The sequence below is a fragment of the Xenopus laevis genome, chromosome 7S (assembly GCF_017654675.1).
Source record: "Xenopus laevis strain J_2021 chromosome 7S, Xenopus_laevis_v10.1, whole genome shotgun sequence".
Classification (NCBI taxonomy): Eukaryota; Metazoa; Chordata; class Amphibia; order Anura; family Pipidae; genus Xenopus; species Xenopus laevis.
The window spans coordinates 3,777,736-3,791,607 of NC_054384.1; the positions used below are offsets into that span (position 1 = coordinate 3,777,736).

General features: G+C 43.3%; 1 protein-coding gene across 3 annotated transcripts; it reads left to right on the plus strand.

The window, feature by feature from the left end:
• The first annotated feature begins 3,360 nt into the window (after positions 1–3,360).
• Positions 3,361–13,234, plus strand: m6pr.S (mannose-6-phosphate receptor (cation dependent) S homeolog). 3 transcript variants are annotated; one of them, XM_041570552.1, is made up of 7 exons: positions 3,361–3,689; positions 5,294–5,446; positions 5,558–5,730; positions 8,553–8,662; positions 9,425–9,555; positions 11,078–11,204; positions 11,915–13,234. In XM_041570552.1, the coding sequence occupies exons 2-7, from the start codon at positions 5,295–5,297 to the stop codon at positions 12,035–12,037; spliced, it is 816 nt and encodes a 271-aa protein (XP_041426486.1). In that variant the 5' UTR covers positions 3,361–3,689; position 5,294; the 3' UTR covers positions 12,038–13,234.
• The last annotated feature ends 638 nt before the right edge of the window (positions 13,235–13,872 follow it).

Below are 13,872 nucleotides of genomic sequence, written 5' to 3' on the forward strand. Positions count from 1 at the left end.
CTGTTTGCTCCTGTGTTTATGTCCTGGAGTATGTTGTGCCCACCAGGCAATGACTGGCAATCTGTGGCTTCTGGCAAATGCCAGAGAGGCTGCTATAAGGTGCCATACACAGTCACTATTTAGTGGGCTGCTGGGGACTGTTTGGGCCTCTGTGTGGCCTGATTAGGCCTCTGTGTGGGATGATTAGTCCTCTGTGTGGGATTATTAGACCCCTGTGTGGTCTGATTGGGCCTTTGTGTACCTGAAATGCCAGGGCCTGTTTTAATTCGCAACCCCTGGCGCTGATACTAACGCCTGAAACAGAGAACAAAACTATAAAGTAGCTGTGGGTCTGTCATGGCCAAGTGCTGCTGTGCGTATGGATCTGTGGGTAGGGTTGCCCCTGGCTGCTATTTTACCAGCCTGGCAGGTAAAAATTATGGTTGATCCCAATGTTATTAATAGGGAATAAAGATAAATATATAGGAAGGTCAGTGATCCCAATGTTATTAATAGGGAATAAAGATAAATATATAAGAAGGCCGGTATTTGTTTCCAGAAAAGGTGGCAACCCTAACTGTGGGGAATGTGTATTATATCCAGCCGCAATAATCTTATACACGTAAGGGACCTGTTATCCAGAATGCTCGGGACCTGGGGTTTTCTGGATAACGGATCTTTCCATAATTTCGATCTTCATACCTTAAGTCTACCAGAAAATCATGTAAACATTAAATAAACCCAATAGGCTGGTTTTGCTTCCAATAAGGATTAATTATATCTTAGTTGGGATCAAGTACAAGCTACTGTTTTATTATACTCATTCTATATGGTAATGACCTCTGCCCTCTCTCACATAGATTTGGCCCTGGCCTCTCATCTGGCAATGCAAATAATAGTCTCCTTCATCCCACAAATTTGCTCTGACCATGACCATTACTTCAGCTAGTAACTTGACCGGGCACTGGGAGGGGGACACGATATTGGAAATTGCCCCCGATGGATTACTGATGAATTTTTCAGTGAGACCTTTAACGCTCAGTACCTGGAAATTGAGGTGACAAAGTTTGGGACTAGTGGTTGGCTGATCCACAGACCGGCACTGCAACATAGACATTTGCTTGTCACAATTGTTTTATGATAAACTGCGCTTGGAATACCCATCACCTTATTTCCTCTTCTCTATTCTTCCTTCTAACTTTTTCTATCTCACTACAAATAAAAATGTTAATAAAGGAAATCTTACAAAAAAAGGACAGTAGCCAAAGTTCACTGGTTAATTTAAAGATAAACTCTCCATTTAATGTATAAACAGCCTGTAGATAGAGATTTAAGCAGACCCAGACTTATATGATTTGGAGGCCTAGACACTGGGTGCCACCCCTCACTCCTCTCTGCCCTCCTCCTCTTTAACAATCACACAAAGACCCCCTGCTGCCCACTCATGAGAGTCTTTCACCTGCTAATTTACTTAAATCGGGAAGCTGTAGTACTAAGAAGCACAATCTGTTCCTATACTGGTAGTGTGTCCGAGACATGAGAACTCATTGAAGTGTGGAGGGATAATGTTTGATGCCAATGTAATTAACAGGAAAAATGGCAAGAATATAGTGAGGCCGGTATTTTTTCCAGAAAAGGGGGCAACCCTAGCTGTGTCCCGTTTCCTCTCGCCCGGCTCAACGTCATCCCAGCGAGCCCTCCCGGTGGGGCCCAGTCCAACCCTAGATACTATGGTCAACCTGCCTGGCCGGTACAAATGATACATGATACTAATGTTATTTATAGGGAAAAACCATAAAAATATAGGAGGGCCGGTATTTTTTTTCCAGAAAAGGTGACAACCCTAGCTACGGTGTGTATAATGGGAGAGGTGGATGAGATGTAGCGCTAAATATAACTAGAAGTCTTACGAGGGCCACTTTATATTACGGTAGAAAATTAGTGATAATGGATGAGCCCCTATCCCCCTACGGTTACTCTGTGTTGATAAACAAAACACTCCCACTTATTAAACTGACATTGCTAGATGCTCGTCTGGAAAATTTGAAAAAATCTGGTCCCCGTGACTGGAGGCCTGAAGCAGGTCTGGACTGGGAGTCAAAATAGCCCCTGGGATTTCAGTTACACAGAGGCCCAAACAGCCCCCACCAGCCCACTAAATACTGACTGTCTACGGCACCTCATAACAGTCTCTCTGGCATTTGCCAGAATCCACAGATTCCAGTCCGGGCCTGGTCTGAAGTGTCTCTCCCGGATTCCCCATAATAAGTCACTGCTACAGATCTGTACAATCGTGTGTGTCTGGGTAGGGTTGCCACCTGTTGGTTGATCCCAATGTTATTAATAGGGATAAAAGATAAACATAGAGGAAGGCCGGTATTTTTTTCTGTAAAAGGTGGCAACCCTATGTGTGTTTGTGAACATATGAGCCAATGTAAAGCGAAACATATGTATAACCGCTATGAACACACAGGATTTATGTAAATAGCAACAAAATGCACAATTGTTTCTTTGTTGGTTTATTGTAAAAGAAAACGTAAATAAACTACTTTTAAAAAAAACAACTGATGAAATATTGGAAAGATCTGGGGACAGCGGCCATAGAAGGCAACTAACTTTTGCTGTTGTTCCCTCATAAAGTATCAGTTGTGAGCACAGGGGACAAGCTAGAGAGCAGACACCACCAGCCTGACGAGCCCTAATGCTCTGACTGACAGCAATATCGGATTAGGCTGGTGGGACCCCAGAAAACCCAATATTCATGGACACTGCCAACCCAGACCCGTTCTGTCCTGTTTCCACTCGCCCGGCTCAACGTGTTCCCAGAAATGAATTATGGAGTCGGGAAGTAGCTGTTGCTGGCGCCAGTATCGGTACAAGGTTTGGCACTGGGAGAAGGGCCTTCAGTTCACACTAGGGTTGCCACCTTTTATGGAAAAAAATACCAGCTTTACTTCATATTTAGCTTTTTTTCCCTATTAATAACATTGGGATCAATCATCTTCTTAACAGGCCAGGTGGCAACCCTAGTTGACACAGCGAGCCCTCCAGGTAGGCCCCAGTCCAACTCTAAATAATATGGTCAACCTGTTTGCTTCCTGGTAACTGTGACTAGAAAATATAAATGACGTCTGATGAAATATCGCAAAAATCAGGTGGCAGACAACTAATTTGAATAAAACTGTCTTTATTTGCTGTTTATTCCCTCATAAAAGTATAAGTAATGTGAGCACAGTGAGACAAGCTAGAGAGCAGACACCAGCAGCCTGCCGTATCCTAATCATACTACTGCGTGTGGCACCAACACTGAGGTACTTGATCACTCCCGCCAAACAACTACGCGCCGCATCACTACGTTTCTATACGCGCAGTGGTGACGCAAGTCTCGCGAGAGGAGACTCGTGACATCGGGATTAGCTGTCCGGAAGGAGCCGAGGATGGTTCCTCATTCCTCAGGTGGACAGCGGTGTGTTCCAGTGTAAAGGAGCGGCGACTTCAGGAATCTGTGACTAGCCTTAAGCAACGTTTCATGTCATTACTATGCTAGAGCCGGTTTGGGGGGGGGACACGAAAGTTCAAGTCATTGGGGTAAGCGAGCGCCCAGCTGTAGATTGTTCCCCTCATTCCCACCTATGAAGGTCGCCGCCCCCCGGAAGTGAAGCTGTTTTGAAGACAAAGTGACTGGAAAGGAAATCCAAAGCCACTTACAGGTAAAAAGAGTAGGTGCCACTTCCTGTTTGCAGATTTTCCTTTGCCTCGGGCACATCCGGTTCTGCTCTCTCTGCAGGGTGTCCTTATTAGGGAGCATGCTGGGAAAAGATCCTGTGGCCTTGATCACGTGAGCTTCTTGTGTGAGTCACATGGTGTCCTTCTGCAGTTTCCTCGTCATTTCCTGTCAGGCACTGGGAACTGCTCCCCGAAATGGCATTTTGAATGGAATGTTTTTCTTGTTAAAGGGATACTGTCATGTTTTTTCCAAAACACATCAGTTAATAGTGCTACTCCAGCAGAATTCTGCACTGAAATCCATTTCTCAAAAGAGCAAACAGATTTTGTTATATTCAATGTTGAAATCTGACATGGAGCTAGACATATTGTCAGTTTCCCAGCTGCCCCCAGTCATGTGACTTGTGCTTTAGGATGGAACTGCTTTCTGGCAGGCTGTTGTTTCTCCTACTCAATGTAAATGAATGTGTCTCAGTGGGACCTGGATTTTACTATTGAGTGTTGTTCTTAGATCTACCAGGCAGCTGTTATCTTGTGTTAGGGAGCTGCTATCTGGTTACCTTCCCATTGTTCTGTTGTTTGGCTGCTGGGGAGGGAAAGGGAGGGGGTGATATCACTCCAACTTGCAGTACAGCAGTAAAGAGTGATTGAAGTTTATCAGAGCACAAGTCACATGACTGGGGGCAGCTGGGAAACTGACAATAAGTCTAGCCCCATGTCAGATTTCAAAATTAAATATAAAAAAATCTGTTTGCTCTTTTGAGAAATGGATTTCAGTGCAGAATTCTGCTGGAGCAGCACTATTAACTGGTGCATTTTGAAAAAACATGTTTTCCCATGACAGTATCCCTTTCAGAACGTCGTTTCTTTCGTTAAGCTTACAAGTGTTTTGCAGATGCAGTTCCCCAAGGGGCTTAAAATGAATCTGGGTAGAAATGCTGTGGGGTATATACGGAACTTGTCCTGTAAAGGTTCGGCTGTAGCAGAAGCTCCCTGTGGTGGATCTAGTGACTGTCTAGTGTGAGTCAGCGGCTCTGCACGTGCTCTGTGTGTGGACCTGCCCCCCTCCCCCAACGGCAAAGGTGCACAGCAATGCCCACCTAGTCCTCACAATCTTCAGGCCACCTACATCCTCCCTCCAAGCTCATAGGTAGGAGAGCAGCTGGGGAGGGGAGGAATGATTTCCAGCTATAGAAGGAGCAGACCCCACAAAAAAAATCTTTTAAGGGGCCTGGCACACAGCCCAGCCCCCTACATGCTCCCCATCTTCCACCCGCCGCTCACTCCACGTCTTCCACCCGCCCACTCCACGTCTTCCACCAGCGTCTCCAGATCGCCTATGTCCTCCCTCCCAGCTCACAGGTGGAAGAGCAGATGGGGAATCATTTCCAGCTAAGGAGGAAGCAGATCCCATGGTCCACCCCCCCCCCTCAAAAAAAAATCAGGGTCTCCTTCCTCTGTAGTTACACCACTGGCTCTGGGCAGCTGTTGAGAAACTAGGCTAAGGGGTCGTAGGAAATCATCCAGCAGAATGTGAGATTGTATCTGTTATAGAAACTGATGCCGATACCTTCTCTCTTGTCCCCAGGATGGGCGCCCCCCTGTGGTTTGTCTCTATTGCTGCTCTTTTAGCTTTTTCTGCTGCTGATGTGCTTGACGACTGCCAACTGGTGGGTGGAGATAAGAAGTCCGCTGGTGAACAAGCCGTCTTGGCCAAACTCGCTCCTCTTAAAGGCAAAAGGTAAAGCTCCATCGCTAAACAAGATCTATTGTCTTTCATGGCCTATATGTATGCGTTATTCCTGGAAACACATTATCAAGTTTTCTATTAAGGTTTCCTTTTTCTTTTTAGGTTTGAAGCCAAAACTAAAGAAGGCTCAGACGATTACAAATATTCCTTTGTAGTATGTGGCCGACTGAGCAACGACAGCAAAAGCACCAATGAGGGTCTGGTGCAATCTAAAGAAGGGTCCACAGATACCTCCGTGATTGGCCGCATCAACGACACCCACATCATAAGCGGAAGTAAGACAGGACACCGTTAATGCTGAATAATGAACTTTCTTTTTATTGAGATTTTGGATTTGTTTTTTTTAGAATAAACAAAAAGGAAAACGGAAAAGAAAAGTTGAGCTCAAGTCATCAGAAGTTGCACATTAGTGTTTGTATATATCTCAAATAAAGCAGCACTTGAAAAAGTGAAAAACTTTACTCAAATGCCATAGGCACTTGTAGTAACTAGGGATGGGTGAAATTTTTCCCGGTGGAAATGACGCCCATAGACTTGTATGGCGAAAAAAAAAATGATGCGTTTCACAAAAAATGTGCGTTGGTGACATTTCGCTAGTGAAACAAAACAGGTCAAATTCACCCATCCTTAGTAGTAACATCAGCTCCATCCAATTGTTGTGTAATATGAATGGAATGATATCAAAGTACAATACCAAATTAACATGTAAAATAGAGGCGCACCGAATCCACTATTTTGGAATCAGCCGAATCCTTTGCAAAAGATTCGGCCAAATACAGAATCCAAATTTGCATATGCAAATTAAGAAGGGGAAAACATTTTGTACTTCCTTGTTTTGTGACAAAAAGTCACACGATTTCCCTCCTGCCCCTAATTTGCATATGAAAATTAGGATTTGGATTCAGTTCGTCCGGGCAGAAGCTTCCGGCCGAATCCTGCTGAAAAAATCCGAATCCCGAACTGAATCCTGGATTTGGTGAATCCCTAATGTAATTGAGTATGAGTCTCCCTGGCTTTCTCCCCATCATTTCCCTCAGAATAATGAACCTTTTCCAGCTTTTCCTGGGAAAAAGTTTAGAAAATTTGTTAGTTGAGGTGGATAAACTGTTGGATGTTGATCTTATTTGGCCAGTGATCATAGTGTAGGTCTATGCAGTGATCATAGTGTAGGTCTATGCAGTGATCATAGTGTAGGTCTATGCAGTGATCATAGTGTAGGTCTAAGCAGTGATCATAGTGTAGGTCTATGCAGTGATCATAGTGTAGGTCTATGCAGTGATCATAGTGTAGGTCTATGCAGTGATCATAGTGTAGGTCTATGCAGTGATCATAGTGTAGGTCTATGCAGTGATCATAGTGTAGGTCTATGCAGTGATCATAGTGTAGGTCTATGCAGTGATCATAGTGTAGGTCTATGCAGTGATCATAGTGTAGGTCTATGCAGTGATCATAGTGTAGGCCTATGCAGACCCAGAGGTAGAAGACTTCATCAACAAGACTGTGTAGTCCTCAGCCAAAAGATTTTTCACACTTGCCCAATAGGTACCTGGCCACGTTTTCAGACAGATATTGGTTGGGCAAACCCCATGCGCCGGCCAATAAGCTACCAATAAAGAGACAAAGTCTGCAACTTATATCCACCTGTGTATGGGCAGCTACAGTTGCATTAGTAATGCCTCTTTCCAATGCTGAATTGCTAACATGTTTGTCTGTAGGTCAGGGGTATAAATCAAAGGAGAACTCGACCGCCCACTAATAAAATCCCCTACCCAGTACCCTAAAAGTGCACCAAAAGTGATGGAAATTGCCGAAGGGAAGGAAGAGGAGCCGGAAGATGTCTCCCATGAGCTCTGCTTTGCTTACTCTGCACCTATAGGGAGTAAAGGATTAGGGGCACTTATAGGTGTTATCCCCTATGCAGGGGGGGGGGACTATATAGGGTAATAGGTGGGGGGGTTGAGTTCTCCTTTAAAGGGGTTGTTCACCATTAAATTAACTGTCAGTATGATGTAGAGCAGAGGTGCCAAAAAGGTAGATGGGGATCTGCCAGTAGACCTTTAGCTGGTGATCAGTAAATCTCAAGACACTGTCAACAAACAGCTTGTCTATATCCCCCTCCTGTTTCATTCAGATATTTATAATGTTACGGTTACATAAAAAATAGTTGTTTGTTAAATATAGCAATGTACATTTTCCCATAAATCAGTATTTAAGTAATATTTTTCCATGGAACAGAATGCTAACAATGCTTTTATGGATGTAGATCCTAATAGGACATCATCACTAAGAGTAGACCTCACATTAGTAATGTATGGGCACTCCTGATGTAGATATTCTGAGACAATTTGCGATTGGTTTTCATTTTTTATTATTTGCGTTTTTTGCTTTTTATTCAGCAGCTCTGCAGTTTCAGAGGTCCAAATTCCCCCAGCAACCATGCACTGATTTGAACAAGAGACTGGTATGAATAGGGGAGGCCTGAATAGAAAGATGAGTAGTTAAAAGTAGAAATTACTATACCTTTGTAGCCTTACAGAGCATTTGTTTTTAGATGGGGTCAGCGACCCCCATTTGAAAGCTGCAAAGAATCAGAAGAAGAAGGTAGGGATGCACCGAATCCACTTTTTTGGATTCAGCCGAACCCCACGAATCCTTTGCAAAAGATTCGGCCGAATACCGAAACGTATCCGAACCCTAATTTGCATATGCAAATTAGGGGTGGAAAGGGGAAAACATTTTTTACTTTCTTGTTTTGTCACAAAAAGTCACATGAATTAGGATTCGGTTCGGCTGGGCAGAAGGATTCGGCCGAATCCGAAGCCTGCTGAAAAAGGCCGAATCCTGGATTCGGGCATCCCTAGAAGAAGGCAAATAATTCAAAAACAATAAAATAAATAATGAAGACCAATTGAAAAGTTGACCATTCTGTAACTAAATAGTTAACTTGAAGGTGAACCACCCCTTTAAGGTAAAGGTGATGATGGTATCCCTTTAAATCTGACAGCAGCAAATGGACTTCTGAGGTGAGGTGAGAAGTGATAAGCAGAAAGCTGTGAATTGAAGGATTAATGTCCCTCATCCCTTCCCTTATCCACAGCCGACTGGATCCTGTTGATCTATGGAAGTGGAGACAAGTACGACACTCACTGCAATAGCGAAGCGAGGAAAGCCATGGTCATGATCTCGTGCAGCAAGAAGACACTTGGGGTGAGAGGAATGGGACACGCTTAGTGCCAAGAGACCCTCTGCTTACTTAATAAAGTCTCTCATAAATCAGCCCGTCTGCACATCCGTAGCAACAGCCATTAAAGGAATTCTGTCATTATTTAATGATGTAGTTTTTATTTTTAAAATACTGTTTGCAAATAATTCACTCTACCATGTAATCACTCCAGCTTGCAGCGCAGCAGTAAAGAGTGACTGAAGTTTATCAGAGCACGAGTCACGTGACTGGGGGCACCCGGGAAACCGACAATATGTCTAGCCCCATGTCAGATTTCAAAATTAATTATAAAAAAACAAAATCTGTTTGCTCTTTTGAAAAATGGATTTCAGTGGAGAAGTCTGCTGGAGCAGCACTATTAACTAGGGATGCACCGAATACACTATTTGGGATTCGGCCGAATCCTCTGTGAAAGGTTCAGCCAATACAGAACCAAATCCTAATTTGCATAAGGAAAAAGTGGAAAAAAAATGTTGTGACGAAAAGTCATGTGTTTTCCCTACCCACTCCTAATTTACATATGCAAATTAGGATTCGGTTCAGCCAGGCACAAAATTCGGCCGAATCCCGAATCGAATCCTAGATTCAGTGCATCCCTACTATTAACTGTATTTTGAAAATAAACAAAACATGTTTTCCCAGGACAGTGTCCCTTTAAGTGTTACCTATTTGTCTTGTATTAATCCCAAAGCCCCTTTAGCCTGATCTATGTTTCCGTATTGATCGTTTCTCCTCGTTTGCTGCAGGGTGACTTCACAGTTGTTCAAGAAGAGAGGAACAAATCCAGAGAATGTTTCTACCTGTTTGAAATGGACAGTAGCCTTGCCTGCCCTCCTGAAGAGTCGCATCTCAGCGTCGGCTCCATCCTCCTCATTGTGTGAGTTTGATCGGCTCTGAAGGAGCTCAGAAGGTTTTAGGGCTGGATCATATTGTGTAACAACATAGGATTCCATTGAATATTAATGGCAATCTATTCTGAATTCTTGAGTTGCATTTCTGCTAAAGCCTATGAGAATCTTGCAACACTTTCATACCACTTTCTCAGGTGTTTTCAAGAAAATTGAGTCTTTATATGGTCACCAAACTCCTTTATGACTTCTAATATCCTTATCATTTACAGTAGGGGGTACATTATCCCTTATAATACATGAGTGATACTCAGAGTTCCCTGTATAACTCAGCCTGCAGCCTTGTGTCTTTATATGGTCACAGAACAACCCCTCAGTGACTTCTAATATCCTTATCATTTACAGTAGGGGGTACATTATCCCTTACAATACATGAGTGATACTCAGAGTTCCCTGTATAACTCAGCCTGCAGCCTTGTGCCTTTATATGGTCACAGAACAACCCCTCAGTGACTTCTAATATCCTTATCATTTACAGTAGGGGGTACATTATCCCTTATAATACATGAGTGATACTCAGAGTTCCCTGTATAACTCAGCCTGCAGCCTTGTGCCTTTATATGGTCACAGAACAACCCCTCAGTGACTTCTAATATCCTTATCATTTACAGTAGGGGGTACATTATTCCTTATAATACATGAGTGATACTCAGAGTTCCCTGTATAACTCAGCCTGCAGCCTTGTGCCTTTATATGGTCACAGAACAACCCCTCAGTGACTTCTAATATCCTTATCATTTACAGTAGGGGGTACAATATCCCTTATAATTTATGAGTGATACTCAGAGTTCCCTGTATAACTCAGCCTGCAGCCTTGTGCCTTTATATGGTCACAGAACAACCCCTCAGTGACTTCTAATATCCTTATCATTTACAGTAGGGGGTACAATATCCCTTATAATTTATGAGTGATACTCAGAGTTCCCTGTATAACTCAGCCTGCAGCCTTGTGCCTTTATATGGTCACAGAACAACCCCTCAGTGACTTCTAATATCCTTATCATTTACAGTAGGGGGTACATTATCCCTTATAATACATGAGTGATACTCAGAGTTCCCTGTATAACTCAGCCTGCAGCCTTGTGCCTTTATATGGTCACAGAACAACCCCTCAGTGACTTCTAATATCCTTATCATTTACAGTAGGGGGTACATTATCCCTTATAATACATGAGTGATACTCAGAGTTCCCTGTATAACTCAGCCTGCAGCCTTGTGCCTTTATATGGTCACAGAACAACCCCTCAGTGACTTCTAATATCCTTATCATTTACAAGGAAGTAAAAAAAAAATGTTTCCACTTTTTCCTTTCCCAGCCCTAATTTGCATATGAAAATTAGGATTTGGTTCGGTAGCTTTCACAAAGGATTTGGGGCATCCCTAGATTCTAGGTATTTTATGTACAACGCTTTAGAAGATAAAGTCTGCTATATGTGACCATGTTGAGAATTTGTAGAGAATTTAAAATCAAATACATTTATTAACCCCTAGGTTTGCTGTTCTGGTTGCCGTTTACATCGTTGGTGGGTTCCTTTACCAGCGCTTTGTGGTCGGGGCCAAAGGGATGGAGCAGTTTCCCAATATCACCTTTTGGCAAGAGCTCGGCAATCTGATGGCCGTGAGTATTGAACCTTTGGGGGCACCACTAAAGTATGCTTAAAGGAACAGTTCAGTGTAAAAATAAAACTGGTTAAAGAGAGAGGCTGTGCAAAATAAATAATCTATCTAATATAGTTAGTTAGGCAAAAATGTAATGTATAAAGGCTGGAGTGAGTGGATGTGTAACATAATAGCCAGAACACTACTTCCTGCTTTTCAGCTCTCTAACTCCGAGTTAGTCAGCGACTTTAAGAGGGGCCACATGGGACATAACTGTTCAATGAGTTTGTAATTGATCCTCAGCATTCAGCTCAGATTCAAAAGCAACAGTTGTGATCCAGTCACTGATTGGTTACTGCCTGGTAACCAATCAGTGGAAAGCAAGAGAGCTGAAAAGCAGGAAGTAGTGTTCTGGCTATTATGTTACACATCCAGTCACTCCAGCCTTTATACATTACATTTTTGCCTAACTAACTATATTAGTAAAATTTTTTATTTTGCAAATACTATTTATTTACCCAGTTTTTATTTTTACACTGAACTGTCCTTTAATCCATTTTATGGGCCAATTTTATATGTAATAGCCTCTATTTCTACAGACATTGCCCGGAGATGCCTTGTGTGCCTTTGACCGAAAGTCCATGAATCTGCGCACCACGAGTTCCTAACATTTTTGTTGCTTTTTTTATCATTGGTACCAATTTGATTATTTTTGGGTTTTTTTTTCAGGATGGCTGTGACTTTGTGTGCCGCTCGCGGCCTCGAACTTCTGATACGGCATATCGAGGGGTGGGGGATGATCAGCTAGCGGAGGAGCCAGAAGAAAGAGATGATCACCTGTTACCTATGTGACGAGAAGGAATGGTGTCACCTGGATAGAATGAGATTTGGGAGAAGCCCAGCCCTGTGGCCCCTGATCCTATGTTTTCTCCCTTCTGCTTTGTGCCTCCTTACCTAATGCTTCTCTAAAGAGCTGGGGCCGGACCTTTATTTTTGGTGTTACTGCTGTCATGGCTACGATCCTGTACTGGGTACTTGTGCCTGGAGCCAACACAGCGTAGCACTTGCTGTGCAATCCAGGGCTTCTGTACAGGGGAATGAAAGAAAGGTACTGTATAAGACCCCAGCCTGAGCTAGAGTCCTGCGCGGAACCAATTTGTTAAACCCGACCCAGACCCGCATACTTACCCGCTTGCGACTGCAAGTACCTTGTCCGCGACCCGCTGACCATCAAGAAACAGGAATTGCTGTCGTAAACCGGAAGCGACATCATTAGAAGTTGGTGTGATTAAAAAAAAAAAAAGAGTAAAACAGGAAGTGCTGTCGTTGTAAACCAGAAGTGACATCATTGGAAGTACGAGTAAAACTCGCTATTGAGAAGACCCGCAAACCCTGAGAACCGCGGACCCGCGTCTATACCCGCTCCCGAAACTTCTACCTGCAACTCTCAGGTATTTACGGGTACCCGACCCGCTGCAGGACTCTAGCCTGAGCTTTAAGATGATCTGGTACCGCAGGGATAGTGATGTAATCAGCCCCGGGGGCAGTACTTTGGGCTGCACAAGATGATTCGCTAATTCGCTGACCATGTTACCGCTGCAGAAGATACCAAAAGATGCCTAGAAAAAGGTGATTTTTTTTGTAAATATCTTTATCTTGTACAGGAACAGAGAAGAGAAGCACTGTTGTTTTGATTCATTATAGGCCTTTAGCCTGGTCCTGCCAGTCCAGGGATGTGAGATATAGAACCCACCCCAAGATAATGCCAAAGGTATTAATACTAATGGGACAACTACTGATTTATTTAATAAGCAGCAACGTATATACCACTGCCATGAGCACTGTATCCATCCATTAAAGGTCACACACTTAGTACTTCACGCTCGCTTTTCCACACTTGTCCCCACCCCCTTTTTTTTTTTTTTATTTGTCTGTCACCTTAAGGTCACTGCTTTTTCTGTTGGGTGTTTATAATGTTCTGTGAATTTTGGGGGTTTTCTGAGATTTGTTTTGTATGAAATCGGTCCTAAAATAAACGGTCCCACAGTACGTCTACTGACATTGTCCTCTTGCTCTACTCTATGGGTTACTGGCTTACATCCAGGAACGCATCTTATTGCAGTCGCACCTCGGGCAGCTCAGGACTATTCACAGTAAATAGATTCATTTGTTTGAACCCAGAAACAACGTGTAAGATAAAGGTCAGGGGCCCATTTAGTGCTGTAATCAACGGCAACCAATCATTGTTCTTCCTCCAGGAAGTAAAACATGGAATCTGTGTTCTTTAATAGGATGGAAAAGCCAATTCCCCTGTGGGACCAATGATGGAAAGGCAAAGTTCTGATCCACACAAACCGATCTGTATTGTAAATGAGATGCCAGTGGGCGGGTGCAAGAGCCTGGAAATCTCGGCTGTTAACGGCTGCCGTATTTGCACCCCACATGGTACACTGACCAGCTTTCCTACTTTGTGGAGGAGCTTGGGAGAAACCTTTTTGTTTCAGCACATTAATATAACCCACGCTTAAAGGAGAACTAAACTCTAAAAATGGATGTTGCTAAAAAAAAGGGGGGATTTTGGATCCTTTTCTCGTAGCCCCAAACTTCCATTGCAAACTTTAGTGGTTTTGTCATCCTTCACCTCTGGAGGCAGGACAGAAAACCAGTTGATTCTTGGCCCTTCCTCT